Below are 23210 nucleotides of genomic sequence, written 5' to 3' on the forward strand. Positions count from 1 at the left end.
AGTGTATGCTTTATTAATGTATATTACTTTAAAACATTTGTCAGACAGCTAAAACTGTCTGCCCTCATCCCTAAAATACATTTAATTAAATGCTAGTGGCAGATTATCAAAAATGCTTGAATCAATGTGTCACTGCCATTAACTCAAACATTATACATTATCAGTGTTGTGTCAATAGTGGATTTTGTAATTTACATTCTTGATAATAGTATTATCTTTTACAGTTCCAGTGGAGTGTACATGTGAGCGTTGCAAGAATTCTGAATTCATATCTACCCTGTCTGCGGAAGAGTTAGCGGGTGAGGTTGGCCACAAAGCACTCCTGAAGCTAGAAGAAGAACTAAAGAAAGGTAAAACCTTTGATCAGTAAATCCACAAATGAATGTGTAACTATCAACACCGATGAATATTTGTTTCATGTGTTTTAATAGCAATAATCATTTTACATATTTGCCTCCTAAAAGAATTTTCAAACCATACGAGTATTGTACTAAATATGGAGCATTAAGCAACATGGAGAAGTACAAAATAGAATAAGTGCATCACACAAACAAGGTGTTCATCTGAAAGTGGTCCAAGTTTATAGGCCTGGCACATTCAGACTAGACATTGTTTGTTAATTTATTGTTTACCGTATTCTGGACAGTGTGCCATGAAATGCAAGCTATTGGATGGTGCTATTTGTTTGTGTAAACAGTGATGGTGAGAGCATGTATTACAAAGAATGTAATACCCTCTACCTCTGACTTCTTTGACCTTAAAAAGGAACTCATGTTTCAGCCTTGGTCCCCTACATAGTGGCAGACCTCCTCGATGTGTTAGAATAGCCTCATTGTATCAAATTGGATTGTTGATTGACTGGGGTATAAGCCCTGGTCAAGCAACAACCACAATCCCTGTCATGATGAGACACAAGCAAACCTCAAATTAACTTGGGGTCGTCCCCTTGGTACCTTGGCACAGATTAGTCAGGCTTAACTTAAAGGCATTTTATAAAGTATTTGTGCAACTCTTCAGCCACAAAAGGAGCCCACAATAGTATTAGAAAAATAGAGTACAATTTAATAAATAAAACAAGACCACAATGACAGCTATCCAACTAGTAGATCAAGAGATATTGAATTTGAACTTTTACAGTGAAAAATAAAGCCAACAAAAAAATAAAACAATTGTAGCTTCTCAACCAGCTTGATTAACTATACTCTTTAGGCCTTCAACTATGCCCACACCTTGAAGACATGCAAGTAGTGCCTCAACAGGATAGTGACCACAATACTCTAGTCCTCATGCTGAATCTAAACATAGTTGAATAGGCTGGACATTGTGGAGAGCTACTGGACAGGAGATTGAGACCTTGCCAGACGTCAAAAGTGGGATTTTCCTAATTCTGTCTGAGGGGATGGCTGGTCTTTGCCACTTCTTGTGAAAGGTTGAGATGAGCCACCGGATGACATTTCTGAGATCCATATTGTGCTGTATAGAAAACTAAGGACCTGGGGCCAGATGTAGGTCGGTCGGTAACGGCCGAAAATCGGTATTTTCAGCCGTTACCGAGCGGTATGTAAGAATTGGTATGTAGGGGCCAGATTTTACAGATTCTGTATATTTACCGAATCCGTAAATTTGCAGAATCTGTAAAATACAGAATCGGTATTTTTACCGATTCGGTACCTTCCAGATGTAGGTGGGACTCTTCTGAGTCCCAAAGGCCCTACAAATTCGGTATTTTAACACACAATCCAATTGGGTGTTAAAATACCGAATTCAGGTGTGCATGCACATGTGTGCATGCACATCTAGCCATGTGACAGACAGACATGCCCTTAGGGCATGTCTGTGTGCCACATGGCGCATATGCCTATTTTTGGGGTGCCAGAGGGTGTCAAAGTGACACCCCCTGCACCCTTGCCAAATTCTGTAATTACAGAATCGGTATTGCCCATTGATTCCTATGGGCTTCAAGGCCCATGGAATCAATGGGCAATACCGATTCTGTAATTACAGAATCGGTAAATACCGAATCTTAACTATTCGGTATTTACAGAATCTGTAATACCTACATCTCCCCCCTTCATATTTACCGACTCTTAAATACCGAATCGGTAAAATTCGGTATTTAAGAGTCGGTAAATATGAATTACCTACATCTGGCCCCTATTTCTTTGTTGAAACCAGGTGTATTGTTGAGCAAACAACCTCCGATATGGTACAACAAAACCTGCAGAGATGCCAAGTCTAAATTGGTTGAAGTACTAAAGGAGAATGACAGGTCCTTTATTCAGGAGGAAAATTGGGGTTTTAACTATGTGCAGTATCCTAAACGAGTCAGCTGGGATCTCCAAGAACATTTACAACAAGGGGTGGTGATGGACAGAGTCTCTGGATTAAGCAGAATACTCTCACCCAGTCAAGAGATCAGGGCTAGATCCAACACCGTTTTTTAGCTCATTGCACCATCCCAGTTTCAGAACCTGGCGGTATGCAAATTAGTCTGTCCCTGGCCCAGTGCATCATGGGAACAGGGCAGACCAGACTACAAAAGCCAATTCTTACACTGGGAAGGAAACAAGCTTCCGGGGACTGGTTTCTGGCATTTCAGCCGTCTTCGGCCCGGCTTGCTTGAATCCTGATGGTGCAATGAGCAAGGGACTCACATCTGAGTATACCCTTCCACGCTTAGGGTGGACAAAAATATTTACAACAAGGGGTGGTGATGGACAGAGTCTCTGAATTAAGCAGAATACTCTCACCCAGTCAAGAGATCAGGGCTAGATCCAACACTGTTTTTTAGCTCATTGCACCATCCCAGTTTCAGAACCTGGCTGTATGCAAATTAGTCTGTCCCTGGCCCAGTGCATCATGGGAACAGGGCAGACCAGATTACAAAAGCCAATTCTTACACTGGGAAGGAAACAAGCTTCCGGGGACCGGTTTCTGGCATTTCAGCCGTCTTCGGCCCGGCTTGCTTGAATCCTGATGGTGCAATGAGCAAGGGACTCACATCTGAGTATACCCTTCCACGCTTAGGGTGGACAAAAATATTTACAACAAGGGGTGGTGATGGACAGAGTCTCTGAATTAAGCAGAATACTCTCACCCAGTCAAGAGATCAGGGCTAGATCCAACACCGTTTTTTAGCTCATTGCACCATCCCAGTTTCAGAACCTGGCTGTATGCAAATTAGTCTGTCCCTGGCCCAGTGCATCATGGGAACAGGGCAGACCAGACTACAAAAGCCAATTCTTACACTGGGAAGGAAACAAGCTTCCGGGGACCGGTTTCTGGCATTTCAGCCGTCTTCGGCCCGGCTTGCTTGAATCCTGATGGTGCAATGAGCAAGGGACTCACATCTGAGTATACCCTTCCACGCTTAGGGTGGACAAAAATATTTACAACAAGGGGTGGTGATGGACAGAGTCTCTGAATTAAGCAGAATACTCTCACCCAGTCAAGAGATCAGGGCTAGATCCAACACCGTTTTTTAGCTCATTGCACCATCCCAGTTTCAGAACCTGGCTGTATGCAAATTAGTCTGTCCCTGGCCCAGTGCATCATGGGAACAGGGCAGACCAGACTACAAAAGCCAATTCTTACACTGGGAAGGAAACAAGCTTCCGGGGACCGGTTTCTGGCATTTCAGCCGTCTTCGGCCCGGCTTGCTTGAATCCTGATGGTGCAATGAGCAAGGGACTCACATCTGAGTATACCCTTCCACGCTTAGGGTGGACAAAAATATTTACAACAAGGGGTGGTGATGGACAGAGTCTCTGAATTAAGCAGAATACTCTCACCCAGTCAAGAGATCAGGGCTAGATCCAACACCGTTTTTTATCTCATTGCACCATCCCAGTTTCAGAACCTGGCTGTATGCAAATTAGTCTGTCCCTGGCCCAATGCATCATGGGAACAGGGCAGACCAGACTACAAAAGCCAATTCTTACACTGGGAAGGAAACAAGCTTCCGGGGACCGGTTTCTGGCATTTCATCCGTCTTCGGCCCGGCTTGCTTGAATCCTGATGGTGCAATGAGCAAGGGACTCACATCTGAGTATACCCTTCCACGCTTAGGGTGGACAAAAATATTTACAACAAGGGGTGGTGATGGACAGAGTCTCTGAATTAAGCAGAATACTCTCACCCAGTCAAGAGATCAGGGCTAGATCCAACACCGTTTTTTAGCTCATTGCACCATCCCAGTTTCAGAACCTGGCTGTATGCAAATTAGTCTGTCCCTGGCCCAGTGCATCATGGGAACAGAGCAGACCAGACTACAAAAGCCAATTCTTACACTGGGAAGGAAACAAGCTTCAGGGGACCGGTTTCTGGCATTTCAGCCATCTTCGGCCCGGCTTGCTTGAATCCTGATGGTGCAATGAGCAAGGGACTCACATCTGAGTATACCCTTCCACGCTTAGGGTGGACAAAAATATTTACAACAAGGGGTGGTGATGGACAGAGTCTCTGAATTAAGCAGAATACTCTCACCCAGTCAAGAGATCAGGGCTAGATCCAACACCGTTTTTTAGCTCATTGCACCATCCCAGTTTCAGAACCTGGCTGTATGCAAATTAGTCTGTCCCTGGCCCAGTGCATCATGGGAACAGGGCAGACCAGACTACAAAAGCCAATTCTTACACTGGGAAGGAAACAAGCTTCCGGGGACCGGTTTCTGGCATTTCAGCCGTCTTCGGCCCGGCTTGCTTGAATCCTGATGGTGCAATGAGCAAAGGACTCACATCTGAGTATACCCTTCCACGCTTAGGGTGGACAAAAATATTTACAACAAGGGGTGGTGATGGACAGAGTCTCTGAATTAAGCAGAATACTCTCACCCAGTCAAGAGATCAGGGCTGGATCCAACACCGTTTTTTAGCTCATTGCACCATCCCAGTTTCAGAACCTGGCTGTATGCAAATTAGTCTGTCCCTGGCCCAGTGCATCATGGGAACAGGGCAGACCAGACTACAAAAGCTAATTCTTACACTGGGAAGGAAACAAGCTTCCGGGGACCGGTTTCTGGCATTTCAGCCGTCTTCGGCCCGGCTTGCTTGAATCCTGATGGTATTTTTGTCCACCCTAAGCGTGGAAGGGTATACTCAGACATGAGTCCCTTGCTCATTGCACCATCAGGATTCAAGCAAGCCGGGCCGAAGACGGCTGTAATGCCAGAAACCGGTCCCCGGAAGCTTGTTTCCTTCCCAGTGTAAGAATTGGCTTTTGTAGTTTGGTTTGCCCTGTTCCCATCATGCACTGGGACAGTAACAGACTAATTTGCATACAGCCAGGTTCTGAAACTGGGATGGTGCAATGAGCTAAAAAACGGTGTTGGATCTAGCCCTGATCTTTTGACTGGGTGAGAGTATTCTGCTTAATTCAGAGACTCTGTCCCTCACCACCCCTTGTTGTAAATATTTTTGTCCACCCTAAGCGTGGAAGGGTATACTCAGATGTGAGTCCCTTGCTCATTGCACCATCAGGATTCAAGCAAGCCGGGCCGAAGACGGCTGAAATGCCAGAAACCGGTCCCCTGAAGCTTGTTTCCTTCCCAGTGTAAGAATTGGCTTTTGTAGTTTGGTTTGCCCTGTTCCCATCATGCACTGGGACAGGAACAGACTAATTTGCATACAGCCAGGTTCTGAAACTGGGATGGTGCAATGAGCTAAAAAACGGTGTTGGATCTAGCCCTGATCTTTTGACTGGGTGAGAGTATTCTGCTTAATTCAGAGACTCTGTCCCTCACCACCCCTTGTTGTAAATATTTTTGTCCACCCTAAGCGTGGAAGGGTATACTCAGACATGAGTCCCTTGCTCATTGCACCATCAGGATTCAAGCAAGCCGGGCCGAAGACGGCTGTAATGCCAGAAACCGGTCCCCGGAAGCTTGTTTCCTTCCCAGTGTAAGAATTGCCTTTTGTAGTTTGGTTTGCCCTGTTCCCATCATGCACTGGGACAGGAAAAGACTAATTTGCATACAGCCAGGTTCTGAAACTGGGATGGTGCAATGAGCTAAAAAACGGTGTTGGATCTAGCCCTGATCTTTTGACTGGGTGAGAGTATTCTGCTTAATTCAGAGACTCTGTCCCTCACCACCCCTTGTTGTAAATATTTTTGTCCACCCTAAGCGTGGAAGGGTATACTCAGACATGAGTCCCTTGCTCATTGCACCATCAGGATTCAAGCAAGCCGGGCCGAAGACGGCTGTAATGCCAGAAACCGGTCCCCGGAAGCTTGTTTCCTTCCCAGTGTAAGAATTGGCTTTTGTAGTTTGGTTTGCCCTGTTCCCATCATGTACTGGGACAGGAACAGACTAATTTGCATACAGCCAGGTTCTGAAACTGGGATGGTGCAATGAGCTAAAAAACGGTGTTGGATCTAGCCCTGATCTTTTGACTGGGTGAGAGTATTCTGCTTAATTCAGAGACTCTGTCCCTCACCACCCCTTGTTGTAAATATTTTTGTCCACCCTAAGCGTGGAAGGGTATACTCAGACATGAGTCCCTTGCTCATTGCACCATCAGGATTCAAGCAAGCCGGGCCGAAGACGGCTGTAATGCCAGAAACCGGTCCCCGGAAGCTTGTTTCCTTCCCAGTGTAAGAATTGGCTTTTGTAGTTTGGTTTGCCCTGTTCCCATCATGTACTGGGACAGGAACAGACTAATTTGCATACAGCCAGGTTCTGAAACTGGGATGGTGCAATGAGCTAAAAAACGGTGTTGGATCTAGCCCTGATCTTTTGACTGGGTGAGAGTATTCTGCTTAATTCAGAGACTCTGTCCCTCACCACCCCTTGTTGTAAATATTTTTGTCCACCCTAAGCGTGGAAGGGTATACTCAGACATGAGTCCCTTGCTCATTGCACCATCAGGATTCAAGCAAGCCGGGCCGAAGACGGCTGTAATGCCAGAAACCGGTCCCCGGAAGCTTGTTTCCTTCCCAGTGTAAGAATTGGCTTTTGTAGTTTGGTTTGCCCTGTTCCCATCATGCACTGGGACAGGAAGAGACTAATTTGCATACAGCCAGGTTCTGAAACTGGGATGGTGCAATGAGCTAAAAAACGGTGTTGGATCTAGCCCTGATCTTTTGACTGGGTGAGAGTATTCTGCTTAATTCAGAGACTCTGTCCCTCACCACCCCTTGTTGTAAATATGGGATCTCCAAGAACAGCCTCTAAGAAGCCCATTGGCAGCACATAGAGAAAAGCAGAGGTTCTCAGACAAATGCATTCCTTGTAGTTAAGGATCTTTATAGCAGGGAAAACATCATGGATGAGATCAAACCCCCCTATGTCCAGGTGCCTGTTTCTGCAGTTTCGCTGCAGGACTCCCTCCTTCACAGCCAAATGGGCTAAAATACCCATGGCAGAAGATAGGCGGTTAACATGAGAGGACCCTAGATCCTGTCCTGTATTTCTGTCCAGGCATACAAGGGCAGTAGGCAATGCTGGATAGCACATCTGATCCCGTCCTTAGGCACTAGAGAATACAATATTGCCCTAATTATAACAGATGCCATAACTTCTTCTACCCTCTTGATAATTTCTTGATAAATGTCTTTCTTGTTCTATGCTGTTGCTAAATTGCTGTTGTGAGCATGGTGGGCATAGTAAATTATGGCATTTGTTGTGTTTGTGTTGATAACCTTAATTGACACGTTTCAGTGGTTTACCTGTTTTAGCTAAACCAACAAATACATTTTAACTGTCCTTTATCAATGAATGTAAGCATTTTCTTTATAATGTATGTATTTTCCAACCCCTGTTGCCCCTGGACATTGCCTGTGCACAGTGGGGGAAGGGTCAGGGAATGGATTGTGTTAGGTCCTATGCCCAATCTGTAGGCACTTGGACACCTACCTTGCCACTTGTCTGTGGCTTCCACTACCTGGTTGTTCCAGACTGAGCCAGTGACACCAGCGGCCCAGGTTTTCCCACTCACCAATCTTCCAGCCAACAGAAGCCCCACCCACCTCAGGACCTTCCTAATACAGGCCACAGTGCAACCACGCAGTGGCAAGCCCATCGGCGCCCATCTGAGCTTGGACCACTTCCAACCCTATCAATCAATCAATCAATCATGCCATTTGTATAGCGCACTACTCACCCGGGAGGGTCTCAAGGCGCTTGGGGGGAGGGGTATGCTACTGCTCGAACAGCCAGGTCTTGAGTTGTTTCCTGAAGGCGAGATGGTCCTGGGTCAGCCGAAGGTGGATGGGGAGGGAGTTCCAAGTCTTGGCAGCCAGGTAAGAGAAGGATCTTCCTCCGGCGGTGGCTCTTCGGATGCGTGGTACGGCTGCGAGGGCGAGGCTGGTGGACCGTAGCTGGCGGGTGGGCGTGTAGAAGGTCAGGCGGTCGTTGAGGTACTTGGGGCCCAGGTCGTGGAGAGACTTGTGTGCGTGGGTGAGGAGCCGGAACGTGATCCTCTTGTCGACGGGGAGCCAGTGCAGGTTCCTCAGGTGGCTGGAGATGTGGCTGCGTCGGGGCACATCCAGGATGAGTCGGGCGGAGGCGTTCTGGATGCGCTGGAGTCTTTTCTGTAGCTTGGCTGTGGTTCCGGCGTAGAGGGCGTTTCCGTAGTCCAGTCGGCTGGTGACGAGTGCCTGGGTGACAGTCTTCCTGGTCTCGGTCGGGATCCAGCGGAAGATCTTGCGAAGCATACGCAGGGTGTTAAAACACGATGAGGAGACGGCGTTGACTTGTCTGGTCATCGAGAGGGAGGGGTCCAGGATGAAGCCCAGGTTGCGTGCGTAGTCGGTTGGCTTGGGTGCGGTGCCCAGGGCTGGGGGCCACCAGGAGTCGTCCCAGGCGGAGGGCGAAGATCCCAGGATGAGGACTTCCATCTTGTCCGAGTTCAGTTTCAGGCGGCTGTCCTTCATCCACTTGGCGACGTCTTTCACCCCTTCGTGTAGGCAGGTTCTGGCGGTGTCGGGGTCTCTGGTGAGGGAGAGGATCAGCTGGGTGTCGTCGGCATAAGAGATGATGTTGAGGTTGTGCTGGCGTGCGATGGCTGCGAGAGGTTTCATGTAGATGTTAAAGAGGGTGGGGCTGAGTGAAGATCCTTGCGGGACGCCGCAGATGACTTCGGTGGCCTCGGAGCGAAACGGGGGGAGGCGGACTCTTTGTGTTCTTCCGGCGAGGAACGAGATGATCCACTCCAGTGCCTTCTCTTGGATACCGATGTTGCTGAGGCGCTGGACTAGGGTGCGGTGGCAGACCGTGTTGAACGCAGCGGAGAGGTCCAGGAGGATGAGGGCCACTGTTTCCCCCTTGTCGAGCAGGGTCCGGATGTCGTCGGTGGCTGCGATGAGGGCGGTCTCGGTGTTGTGGTTGGCTCTGAAGCCGGACTGCGAGGGGTCGAGGGATCCGTTCGTCTCGAGGAAGGCGGTCAGCTGTCTGTTGACGATCTTCTCGATGACTTTAGCAGGAAAAGGGAGGAGCGAGATGGGGCGGAAGTTTTTGAGAACGGTGGGGTCCGCTGTAGATTTCTTCAGGAGGGCGCTGATCTCGGCGTGCTTCCAGCTCTCCGGGAAGGTGGCGGTGTTGAAGGAGGCGTTGATGATGTTCCGGAGTTGGGGTGCGATGGTGGAGTCGGCCTTGTTGAAGACGTGGTGTGGGCAGGGGTCGGTCGGTGATCCGGAGTGGATGGTGTTCATCGTGCGGGCTGTGTCTTCGGTGGTCACGGTGGTCCAGGTGCGAAGGGTGGCGGTGGGGAGCGTTGGTTCGACGCTTGGGTGCGTGGGTGGGGCGCCGAAGCTGTTGTGGATGCCGGCGATCTTGCGGTGGAAGAACGAGGCGAGGGAGTCGCAGAGGTCTTGTGACGGAGTGATTTCGTTGGTGCCGGTGCTGGGGTTGGAGAACTCCTTGACGATAGTGAAGAGCTCTTTGCTGTCGTGGGCGTTGTTGTCCAGTCGTTCCTTCAGGGATTTCTTCTTGGTGGTGCGGATGAGCTGGTGGTGCTTGCGAGTAGCGTGTTTGAGGGCGGTCATGTTGTCGGTGGTCCGGTCGAGGAGCCAGGCTTTCTCGAGGGTGCGGCAGGTCTTCTTGAAGTCCTTGAGGTCGTCGGTGAACCAGGATGCCTTCTTGCTTCTGGGTCTGCTGGGAGGGTTCTTTAGTGGCGCGAGGTCGTCGGCGCAGGCGGTCAGCCACTGTGTGAAGTTGCGGGCTGCTTCGTTGGGGTCCGTTGTGTTGGCGGGTGGGCTCTGGCTGAGGGAGGTGGTGAGCTGGTCTGCGGTGATCTTGCTCCAATTCCTGTGAGGTACCTATTGCGGGTGGTGGTGGGTCGTGGATCTTTTGAAGCTGAAGTGGACACAGCTGTGGTCGGTCCAGTGGAGTCCGGTGGCGTGGCTGAAGGTGATGTACTTGCTGGAAGAGAAGACGGGATCAAGCGTGTGGCTGGCGTAGTGGGTGGGGGTGTTGACCAGTTGCTTGAGTCCGAGGTTGGCGAGGTTTTCCAGCAGGGCGGTGGTGTTGCGGTCCTTGTTGTTCTCCAGGTGGAAGTTGAGGTCCCCGAGGAGGATGTAGTCAGTGGAGGGGAGGACGTGCGGGCTGATGAAGTCCCTACAATCTCTGGCCCTCCCAAACGTCCAAAGGTACACTATCGGCAAGCTCTACATCCCTGTCCCTGGATGCTACAACAAACACTGCCACAGCACTGACCCGTGCTTCACAGTAGGACCTTTCACAAACATCCACTGCCACTTCACATGCCACAGCATACACACCAGCCCACAGATCAGCCCCACCCCAAATATACCACAGACATCACCTGAACAAAAACACACACTTGCATGCACTTGTTTCAACACATGCTTACTATGCAAGCATTCCACTGAATTATGGGACCTCTTGCTGCCCTCGCACCCAACATCATCTTCCTCACTGAGACCTGGCTCAACCCCACATCCACCCCAGACATTGCCACAACAATCGCCGATGGATATAAAAACACTCACCAGGATCACACCAACAAGATGGTAGGAGGACACATACACATACACATACACAAAGAGACCATAGTGTAGCACCACCACTGATAACACTACCACCCCCATGAAACATCTCAATGTCAAGCTCTTCACAAACCACAAGAAAACCATCAGAGTCTCCCACGCACACCAACCACCAGTCCTGCTCTCTAACTTCTGCAGCACCATCACAGATATCATTATGCTTCTAGCCTAAGACTCCAAGGACTACATATTCCTCAGAAACCTAATTTGTAACATCAACATCAGCAACAAAAACATCACACACCTCCTCGACAGAATGAGCAGCCTCAGATTGACCTAGACTGTCAACAACCCTACTCACACCACAGGGCACACCCTGGACTCAATTTTCACCTCCATCCACTGCAGCCATGTCACAGAACTCACATGGACTGATCACTCTATTGTCCACTTCATCATTTCCAGCCCTTGCACCGCCTCCCGAAGATGACCAACACCCTGCACGAGAGGGGAAACAAAACCTCAGAGACCAGCAGAGTGATCGCCTTCAACACCTCCAGCCCTGCTACCAGCACCAACTTCTAACAGGTAGTAAAATACTTCAATGCCTGGATCATCAGTTGTGTGGACAGCATATTCCCCATCAAGAGCAACAGCCGGAGAAATTCCTCGAAAAAGGCCAGAAGATACACCCAGGAACTGAGAACAGTGAAATGGGACAGCAAACAGTTGGAGAGGAGATGGCACACCAGCAGTGACACATACGACAGGGGGGCCTTCAAGTTCTCCCACAGCCTCTATCACTGCTTGCTGAGGGAAATATTTAAGACAGCACTTGCTGCACGCATTGAAACCAGTGCCAACATTATCAAGGGACTTTTCAACATTGTTAAGGTATTCTCCAATTCGACAACCTCGCCCACTTCTTCCACAACAAGATTGCAACTATATACAGAAACTTCGAACCCCAGCCCACACTTACGGACTTCCTTGATAGATATGCCACCACTGTAACTGGCACAACCACACGCTGACCACCTGGAACATCCTCTGCACCCAGGACACCACCTCCACCATGAAATCCACCTACTTGGGAGCTCCTATAGACCCAGGCCCGCACCACATGTACAACCTCGGAAAACAAATGATCAGCTAGGAACTCACCACCCTACTCAACACCTCTATTACCACCGCAACATTTCCTGAATCACACAAATGTCAGACCACAACTGTCTGCTGACCCCAGCAAACCCAAAAACTACTGGCCAATCTCCCTGCTACCATTCCCTGCAAAAAGATAACCAACAATCAACTCATGACTCTCCTGGAGCAGAACCAGCTACTAGATGCCTCAGAATCCAGCTTCCATAGCGATCACAGCACCAAAACCACCACATAGCCATCGACGGCATCCGAACCATCCTCAACTGAGGAGAAACAGCAACTTTGATCCTCCTCGAACCCTCAGCGGCCTTTGAGACCATATCCCACTACACGCTGATCGAAAGACCGCAACATCTGAATCCAAGGGGATTACCTCCATCCTCACTGGATCTACCTCCCAACTTTTACACCTGAACCAAAATAGATCCCCTGCGGTGTCCCCCAGGACTCATCTCTCAGCCCCACACTCTTCAACACATATATGACCCTGTTGGCCACATAGTCAAATCCCACAGCTCTCAACATAATTTCCTATGCAGACGACACCCATCTGATCCTCTCCTTCACCGATGACCCCACCACTACCAGAACCAAATTCCACAGATGCATGACAAATGTTGCTGATTGGATGAAGAACAACTGCCTGCAGCTGAACACAGAAAAGATGGAAGTACTGATCTTTGGCAAGAGCAGCAATACATGGACCGACTCCTGGTTGCCATAAGACCCTGGAACCACACATACTCACTCCAACCACGCCAGAAACCTCAGAATCATCATTGACAACAAGCTCACCATGAAATCACAGATCAACGCAGTCTCTTCCGCCTGCTTTCTCACTCTGTTAATGCTACATAAGATCTTCTAGTGGCTACTCCTCCACAAGAGATGCACTGTGACACAGGTCCACATCACCAGCTGACTGGACTATGGCAACACCCTCTACTAAGGCATCACCGTACATCTCAGACAGAGACTTCAGACCATACATAATGCCGCAGCCAGACTCATCTTCTGCCTACCCCATCAAACCCTCATTACACCCTCCTTAGGCAACTCCACTGGCTCCTCGTACAGAAGAGAGGCCAATTCAAGTTGTTGACTCATGCTCACTAAGCTCTACACAACCACGGATCCACATACATTAACCATCAGGAAGACTATGCTCCCTTTCACTTGCCTATACTCACTGCATCAACCGAAGCAGCAGCGGAGGATGCTCCTTCTCCCACATCACAGCAAACATCTGGGGCATCCTCCCCACAGACCTCTGGACCATCACTTCAGTTCTGGAATTCCGAATGGCCTCAAGACCTGGCTGTTTGAAAAAGCCTCTAGGACCTGCACGCGCCAGGATATCCTGTCGGGGGATTTGCTCCACTTTATAAATCCTGATTGAATAATTGATTAAATCCACCTCGGGCAAACCAACTGCCATTGCACTCAGCCTTCGGCCATTCATAGCAGGATTTTCTAACAGGACTTAGCTTACGGCCAAACTCTGTGCACAACCCAGTATGGCAAGCCAACTTACTCTGTGCACAGTGCAAACTGGTGGTTGGGAGCAGGGCCTGGCCCTCAACCCAACCTGGCATGGAAAGCCAGCCACCCGTTGAGCACAGACAACCTCCTGTGGCCATTCACAATGGTTAGGCCCTGTTCCTAAGAACCTGGTCCATACCAACAGGTTCCTATCACCAGTGCTCTGTGTTCAAACCCTCACAATAATGTCTCCCTGAGCTACTTATTTTCCAACAGTGTGAAACTCACAAATCATATATGATTTGCAAGTCTACCATTTTTGCAAGTCTACCATAAAATCGGAGTCAAATCTGATTCCTAAAATATCACTTGGTGATTTCATCTTGACTTATCGGTCTGCCCTGTTTTCTGTGATTTTATCTTGATGTGGGTCTCAAGTTTTCCATGCATCTGGGTTACTCTCAGACACCCCTATGCTCTGTTATCTTCGAGGTCGACCTCCTATTGCTGTGCGATATTTAATTCCAGAGTGAAACTCGCAAGTTAGTGCCAACTCACAAGTGTCAAGGTAGTATATTTTTTTATCCAGAGGCCTTATACAGCCAATCACATTACTCACAAAAATCAAAGTGTGATTGAGAGGAATCATTAGTTGTTACTCTATTAACACCTTGGCTGCTATGGATTTTCCCCTCCTGTGCTGTTACTCCAGATTTCCCATTGTTCATGACGAGCTCAGCTCGTCATGAGCACACGACCAGTGTACTGCATGACGAGCTGAGCTCGTCATGAGCAGCGAAGGGGTTAAAGGAGTAAAAACATATAGGCAAATCCAAAAATGCCCTTTCAATGGAAACTGTGACTGTCACTACACAGTGATTTCAAAGAGTTAACTCTCAATCAGAGAAGTCACCACCACTCAAAAAAATATTATGTAAAATAAATTAAGTATGGGCGAAATCTGCGAAATCGCAGTCCGCGAAATCGTGCGAAAGCAAATTCATGATCCGCATAATTCGCGAATTCGCGCGAAATTGCGAATTTTTGTTTTTTTGCGTGTTCGCGGAGCTTTTTACGTGTTCGCGGGGCTTTTTGCATGTTCACGGGCCGCTTGCACGGCGAAGTTACCCATGCGGTCGTGTATGGGCACAGCACCCTCTGGTTCACCACTGCCACCCTCTGGTTCAGCACTGTCACCCTCTGGTTCACCACTGCCACTCTCTGGTTTACCACTGCCACCCTCTGGTTCACCATTGCCACCCTCTGGTTCACCCCTGCCACCCTCTGGTTCAGCACTGTCCCCCTCTGGTTTAGCACTGTCACCCTTTGGTTCACCACTGTCACCCTCTGGTTCACCCCTGTCACCCTCTGGTTCACCACTGCCACCCTCTGGTTCACCACTGCCACTCTCTGGTTCACCACTGCCACCCTCTGGTTCATCACTGCCACCCTCTGGTTCATCACAGCACCCTCTGGTTCACCACTGCCACCCTCTGGTTCATCACTGCCACCCTCTGGTTCATTACTGCCACCCTCTGGTTCGCCACTGCCGCCCTCAGGATCATCACTGCCACCCTCCGGTTCATTACTGCCACCCTCTGGTTCGCCACTGCCACCCTCAGGATCATGACTGCCACCCTCTGGTTCATCACTGCCACCCTCTGGTTTGCCACTGCCACCCTCTGGATCAGCACTGTCCCCCTCTGGTTCATCACTGCCACCCTCTGGTTCATCACAGCACCCTCTGGTTCCTCACTGCCACCCTCTGGTTCACCACTGACACCCTCTGGTTCATCACTGCCACCCACTGGTTCATCACTGCCACTCTCTGGTTCAACACTGCCACCCTCTGGTTCATCACTGCCACCCTCTGGTTCACCACTGCCACCCTCTGGTTCATCAGAGCACCTTCTGGTTCATCACTGCCACCCTCTGGTTCATTACTGCCACCCTCTGGTTCACCACTGCCACCCTCAGGATCATCACTGCCACCCTCTGGTTCATCACCGCCACCCTCTGGTTTGTCACTGCCACCCTCTGGATCATCACTGTCCCCCTCTGGTTCATCACTGCCACCCTCTGGTTCATCACAGCACCCTCTGGTTCACCAGTGCCACCCTCTGGTTCATCACTGCCACTCTCTGGTTCACCACTGACACCCTCTGGTTCACCCCTGCCACCCTCAGGTTCAGCACTCACTACTGCCACCCTCTGGTTCATCACAGCACCCTCTGGTTCACCCCTGCTGCCACCCTCTGGTTCAGCACTCACCACTGCCACCCTCAGGTTCATCAGAGCACCCTCTGGTTCACCACTGACACCCTCTGGTTCACCTCTGCCACCCTCTGGTTCATCACTGCCACCCTCAGGTTCATCACAGCACCCTCTGGTTCACCCCTGCCACCCTCTGGTTCACCACTGCCACCCTCTGGTTCATCACTGTCACCCTCTGGTTCATCACTGCCACCCTCTGGTTCATCACAGCACCCTCTGGTTAACCACTGACACCCTCTGGTTCACCCCTGCCACCCTCAGGTTCAGCACTCACCACTGCCACCCTCTGGTTCACCGCTGTCACCCTCTGGTTCACCACTACCACCCTCTTGTTCACCACTGTAGATTATGGAGGTAAAGCACACCTGCCCAGCCTCAACTGAGATGAATTACTTTGGGGCTGGTTAATGTGTCACTGAATTTGTGCTTCAAGTCTGGCACCTGCTTCCTTAGCTGTAAGTGCTTCCTGTTGCAGTTATTTTTTTTACAGGAACATTGTGCCATACTTGTAACTATTCTCTGACCCTGCTTTGAGGGTCAGAGCAGGGTCAGAGAATAGTTGCAAGTAGGCAACTGAACTCTGGAGGGGCCCCTCAGGAAGCACTACAGGAAATGGTTACAAATTAGCTTGAACTTTTGCACCTGCTAAGTGCTTTCAGTTTTCCAAAGTTCGTTTTTCTGCCATTTCGCGAGATTCGCGGGGCGCGAATTCGTGCGAAATCGTACTTGCAATCCATGAAATCGTGCGAATTTGCGGATTTCGCGTGTTTTTTTGCTTATTCGCGGACCGCTTGCAGCGCACCGACCCCGAGGTTGCCCATGCGGTCGTGTATGGGCGCGGCCATCTTGTTTACGTGTTTCCGTTTCTGGGCGCTAGTTGCATGCTCACGTCTTATGCGGCGCGCGATTACGTGGTCGCGTGCGTTGTCGCGTGCTCGCGGGGAAATATCGCACAAACTTACCCACACGGTCCTCTATGGGTGCGGCCATCTTGTTTTTCATTCACTGCTATGGTTTTGGGCATGCTACCTTTCTATCCATCTTACATCTTTGTAATCCTATGTTTTTCTGAACTTTTTTTTGCTTTTTTTGCTTATTTTCTCTCTCTTCAATTTTCTACATCTATATGTTGTGTTTTTTTGAACTTTTTGTTACTTTATTACCTACTTTATTTCTTTCGCTCTCTCTCTTATTTTTTTTCATACCTATTCTTATTTCCTCTTCTTGTGCCCAGGACCATGGCTAAAGGAGGCGACAAGGGTAAGGGGAAGGGCCCAGCACTCCGTACCCGGCTCCCTTGCAGGCGTTTGAGGGGGGAGGAAGTCCAGGCCAGGGAGATCTTCTCTGCGGTGGAGGTGGCCGCCTTGATGGGTTTTTTCCAAGTACACCTCCCTAAGACCGTGGCAGCAGGTGGGCGGATTGCTTCCGGATACGGCCTCCGGGAGCGTCGCCAGCTGTGGGAGAAGGTGTGCCGGCGCATGTATAAGGAGTCTGGGGTTGGCGCACCTACCAGCAAGTGACGCACCGGTGGAGTGACATCCTGGACCGGGAGCATGACATTCTCGACCTGCTAGGTTTGGAGATCCCTGGCCTTGGTAAGTAGCTATTTAATAACTACTTTTTTTCCTTCTGCTCTGTTATATTGCTAATCTATTTTTTTCCTGAAGAGTACGAATGCTGCTGATTCGATTACATTGCAGGTAAATTAATGTTTATAATAGCTTCTGTCATTGCAGGTGCTCGCCTGGTTATTGGCGTTGCTACTATGCTTACTTGTTTGCAACTTTTTAGTCATTTGAGAGCATTACTGCGTAATGCTAGAGACAGTAGACTCAAGTCTAGTCCTTCTTTGTACTCCTGCTGCTGCCACTTTGAAGAGATAGTGGTGGATTGATACATTGAGTATATCATTTATTAATTGATATGGGACATTTGTTAGTGGTCTGCAATCATGACGATGGACTGTGTCTGTCACGCGACGTCTCGTGCTGCTGAGTGATGGCAGTCGTAGTAGAACCTTTTTGTTGTTGATGTAGTTAGTGAATTACATAACTTTCTTATTAGACGGTCTGCGAATCCTGCAATACTGTACTACTATCCTCCTAGTTGACCAGATTAGATGCAATTGATGTTAAATTGTTTCCGTGACATAATTTTAGATTGAGTACAAAGAAATCAAATATTTCCAAAAAAACAATCATCCATGCTGTGTTTCTTTATTTCATGATCACCAGCACTTCCCAGGGGCAAGGCGCCGGCGGTGACAGAGACTCCGGTGGCAGAAGGTGGGCAGGATCAGTCCCTTGCAGGCTCTTCTGCTGGCCCCAGTAAGTTGTTCTATTGTTATATTAATACTTATACTTCCCTAACTTTTACAGCTCCTATTCATTACAAACTCGTTCCTAATAATTCTATGTTTTACAAAATAGTCTTTGATCTTCTTCTAATGTAGACTACTTTCTACATTCTTATCCTGCCTAGCCCTAGCCCTGTTTACTCCAATGGCCACTACTTAAAATTACCCTTAAGGATCACTTAGGAAAGACCCGCTCCAAAATGGCCACCATATATTGGCCCCTTTCTATTTCCACACACACGCTGCCTTAGGCGAAATGAGCGTACCACCGACCACACTGCAACCATAGCAGCGGACGGACAGGACATCGCTCCCCCGGCCCCCAGAACACCAACTGCAACGTAGTCATTGCACTACCAAGGTAAAAGCCTTTCTGGTACCGCGCACATACTGCGATATTTCCGAACTGAAGTATTTGTAATTGGTACTAACTCTATCAGCCTCAGACTGATCCTCTCCCCTTCCTGTACTAGACGCAGCATTGGTATTCCATCGAACCCTGCAACTTATACTAGTTGTACTTATAGGACATCGCTCCCCCGGCCCCCAGAACACCAACTGCAACGTAGTTAATACACTACCAAGGTAAGAGCCACCAAATCGGCGCTATTTCCAAACAGAATTATTCGTAAGTGGCCTCAACTCAATTAGCCGGAGACTGACCCGTTCCCTCTCCCCTTCCTGTATTAGACGCAGCGCTGGTATCCCTCGGGAACCTGCAATTCAATTCAAACTGGCTGTACGCAGGATATTGCACGACAGGTAATTCCCGTTTTTTTCGGTCCAAGAAACCCACCTGCAGGGTTAATAATTAATAACTAATCCCGATCCCTCGTTTTTTCAGAAAAATCTGAGTGGCACAGACAAGGACCTTGCAGTCCAATTTCAACAGTGGGGACCCCTAGATCCTGATTATTCAGGTAAAATCCCTGTCTGCTACCGTCGGAGTGTCACAACAATTGATTAATGGTTACAACAAGGGCATAACGGGCACCTTCCTTTCCCCAGGGAGAACGTTCAGACCTTGATACCAATATAACCGTGTTGTCAGCCCCCCGTGTAGGCGGGCACGCCACACTACCCCGGACATTAAGAGCCCAGAATTGGGTAAGATAATTTCCCAGTTTCTAGAAACCACAAGGCGTAATCACTGTATGAATGCACACGTTTGCTTGGTCACTCGAAGGTCGCCGAAAATCACTTAAAATGGATCCACATAGAACCTATTACTTAAATGTTAAGAACTTAAACTTCTATATCTTCTGTGGCCTCTCAATTCAGTAAAAGCGTCATTTATTGGAGATTCAATGTACTGACACCAGTCACTCACGCTCTCGGTTATGAAAGACCGGTTTCCTCACCTTGCTTCAGACACTATTTAGAACACGTTAGGCCGATTCCGAATAATTGAAAAATGTACAAAGTAGTTGGACTGTTTTGATTCGTTGAAGTATCACTTTTTAATTCAGCCATTGGCTATCACTTCTTTCCTTCTTTCTCTCTTCCTCCACAACAGGCGGTTGTATTACAATTAGAGGCAGGCAATTGTTGTCAATTTTAGTCCTGATGATGATCCCATGTAAATAGAGTGAAAAGGGATAGAAACGTCGACTTCATGTAGTGCTTTCACAACCTAGCCATTGTGTTTCATTCTAGTTGTGTCTAGCGCTGACTGGCAAGCACTTTAATTGAACATTTACTTAAAAGTGGCCAGCATTGCTCTCTTTTTTTGCCTGTGAAATCTTCTTTCTTATATGTTGTTTGTCGATTCTTGAGTGAGGTACAGGACTGTGCCTAAAATCATTTATACAAATATTTTTCATCGTGTTTAAATAAATACCCTGTCCGGCTGGATAGAGGATAAATATAGTCTCCTATTATGGCCTATATTTCATTTACACTCCTGATTTTGATAAGCTAAGGACCCTTGTCTTCTAAAGCATAAGAAGAAGTGTAGCATTTAATGGAATAAGCATATAAAAGGTTAGCACCCTCCCCAAAACCATTACTTTTTTTCAATCCCAGTAATAAAAAATGTGTTATGTAACATTTCCTTCCATTACGAGACAAAATAGGGGGTTGTGTAAGGCATCTGAAAATATGACATGTTTTTCCAAGACGTCACAACATCTGATGTGGCACAGATGACCACCAGTGCCGGGGCAAGCAGTGCGGAGGGGTCCACTCTGGATGCGGCGGCGCCAACAGGAGGAGCTGGGGGGAAGACTCAGCGGCGGCGGATGGTGGTAAGTTATTATACTCCTTACTTATTTAAATTGTTTTGAGTAGGCTCGCAAAGGAGTGTATGATGTACAGTAGTACACAGTACACTAGTATAAGTACACTGTACTGTCAAGAACATTTACTAATTTAGAACTACTTTTTAGGCTATCATGGAGAAGACAGTCAACCTTGACTTTTAATAGCATTAGCGGCGGTACTTCTATGGTAACCAATGGCCCCCTCTATTTCACTTCAACTCAGCTGGCAAATTTTTATTGTGAAGACAAGTCGTATCAGATGTAGTTTAGGGATGTGAAGAACGAAAAGTTAAAGAAGGGTGAAACGAAGGACGAGCGAGTCTTAATATTTATGACTGTAAAGAATGGTTTTGTTGAATGCAATTCAACATAAGAAGACGGTGGTTTCCAAAATATAATGAAAAGGGTGTTAGTTGGTTGTTGACAAAAATAAATGTTGGTACATTTGAGACATTAAGAAGAATCATAGACGTACTTTGGAAGTGGAGTGAGTGGATAAAGTATGGCCAGTGGCAGTGCCACCCCTATAGAAAAGTAAGACATTCCTATCCCCACCTGCATGTACTGCTTAAAGTACTGCGAGTCTGCATCATCAGGGCCTGTGTCTGTATTTCTTGGGTGAAAGCTGAGTGAGCTGCCATTATGGCGGCTACTACAAGTTCACGTACCAGTAATTTCTTTTGCAAAACAAGAGAAATAATGTAAAACTGGCCTTTTTTTTAGTACTCTCTGACTATGTATGTAGTAGTGAGTCCACCTATAGTGCTGCTGTGGAATTCCTGAAACTCACAGTGTCACAGGCTTACAAAGACGGCGGAAAGATACATGCCAAAATGTTATACTGTGTTTGCTACTTGCTGGTGTTACTGAGTGTCAACCTTCCGTTGAATTATTTTGACTTTATGTTAAAGACTATTGGCTACAGTATTTTTCATTCTTTCTTCATAGATGCTACTCCCAAAATGCTCACCCGTAAGGAGATGGCTGTCCGGGCCAGGGCCCGTAAGCTGGAGGCTATTTGTGCCGAGTATCGGCGGTTGTGGGCTCGGGAGCATGAGGAGACATCAACATCTACATCCTCCTCCACTGCCCCCGGGTCCACCAGCCAGAAGCCTCCAGCGAAACGGAGCCTTGGTCCGACAGCCTCCCGCCGCCGCCGCACAGCAGCAACAACATTAGCGCCCCCCCCCAGATCCTGGATGGTTTGTGTGCGCCAGCTACGTAGAAGAGTGAACTACCTGGAGCGGTTGGCCGAAAAAAATCAGTGCCAGCTCCGGGACATCCGCATAGAGCAGCGGGACATGCAGCAACAGCTTGCCAAACTACGCCACCGGAGGAAGTGACTGTCCCTTGCCCCTTTTTTAAAGACTGTTGGGGGGTGGGAATTGGGTGTTTGGGAAAGGGGACTTTTGGACTTTTTGACATTGGTTGGGTTAGGGAGGGGGGGTGAGTTCGGGTAATTTAATTTATTGTTGTGCTGAAAACAACACGAATATATATTTGTTAATAATTCATTTTTTTTACAAAAACACAGTATACGCGTTCATATACTATTTTGTGTGGGGGTTGGCGGTGGTTACTGGACGTTTGTTGTCTTCAAACTTACCAGCATGAATGAAACATCTAGTCCTGAAATGTACCAAAGTGCAAGTAACCGAGTTAGTAAATTTAGTAGCCATACTACTGTACTTTACTAGTAGTACTGTCAGTCTCTGCTCTCCTCCCAACTTAGTCCTCCTAGCCCATTATTCTACTACCTCTCCAATATGCTTATCTTACCTGTGATTTGTGTTTGAGAATCGGGGTAACCCCAGGGCTGGCTGCACTGCAAATGGTGATTAAGGTTGGTTGTTGACTTAAATCCTCGACGGATGCAATATCATTGTTGTGATGGTAGCAGTAGTGGTACACACTGGCAGTATCACCATATGAAAAAAAGAGGAAATTAAACATTGAGTGGCCTGAGCGTAGCATTAGAAACAGTACAATAGATAGTACGGTACAGAACAGTGCCCTAAATTGTAGCCTAAGCAGTGCCAACGTAAGGTAAGCATTAAGCATTTGATTGTTCACGTCGTGTAGGAGGAGGATGTTCTTATCAATCCACGATGGCGCACATGAACTGCTGGTTGCTTTGACCTTATCCTCCCCAGCAAGTGTGTGGAATTTATTGTTGTTGTCAGTCACACCTCAATGAAATACCACACAGTCCGGGGGAAGAGGGTTAGGGTTTGAAAATTGGATGGGAATGGGGTTTTTTGGGAAAGTTTGGTAGAGAGGAAAAAAAACACAGCATGGACAGTCAAACAACAAATGAAGAGAAACAAATCTTTGGATTTGAAGATATTGATAAATCTTTAAAGGGACATAAAGGAAGTGCACTACTGCATGCCAGAAGTTGTTTACTAAATGGATGGTTAGGTTACTGTAAAGTGGTACTACTACTTACTGCAACTTACTAGTAACTACGAAGAAACAAGTTGACAGTACAGGGCTGCAGTCATTATGCAATTTCACTTGCCTCTCTGCCCACAGAGAGAATAAACACTTAGAACATTAAATTAGTGTTAAACATAGCAAAGACGTATCAAATAGCTGGAGGGATGAATTTGAAGCAGAGATCAAACAAACGCACAGAGTCACACTCGTAGAAGTAAGTTCAAGTTCACAAGAATATCATTTAAAAGATAAGGAGAATTTTGGATACTGTTACTGTTTTTTGTAGTTGT

The 23210-nt window shown here is 47.9% G+C and overlaps 1 protein-coding gene across 2 annotated transcripts in view; it reads left to right on the forward strand.

The window, feature by feature from the left end:
- LOC144753731 (cytosolic phospholipase A2 gamma-like) overlaps window positions 1-23210 on the forward strand; it is a 928534-nt gene that overhangs the window by 609574 nt on the left and 295750 nt on the right. For both annotated transcript variants that reach the window (XM_078641315.1, XM_078641316.1), the window contains exon 12: window positions 225-350. In XM_078641315.1, coding sequence (XP_078497441.1) covers window positions 225-350 — 126 coding nt within the window. The remainder of the gene's footprint in view (window positions 1-224; window positions 351-23210) is intronic.

The sequence above is a fragment of the Lissotriton helveticus genome, chromosome 5_1, assembly GCF_964261635.1.
Source record: "Lissotriton helveticus chromosome 5_1, aLisHel1.1, whole genome shotgun sequence".
Taxonomy (NCBI): Eukaryota; Metazoa; Chordata; class Amphibia; order Caudata; family Salamandridae; genus Lissotriton; species Lissotriton helveticus.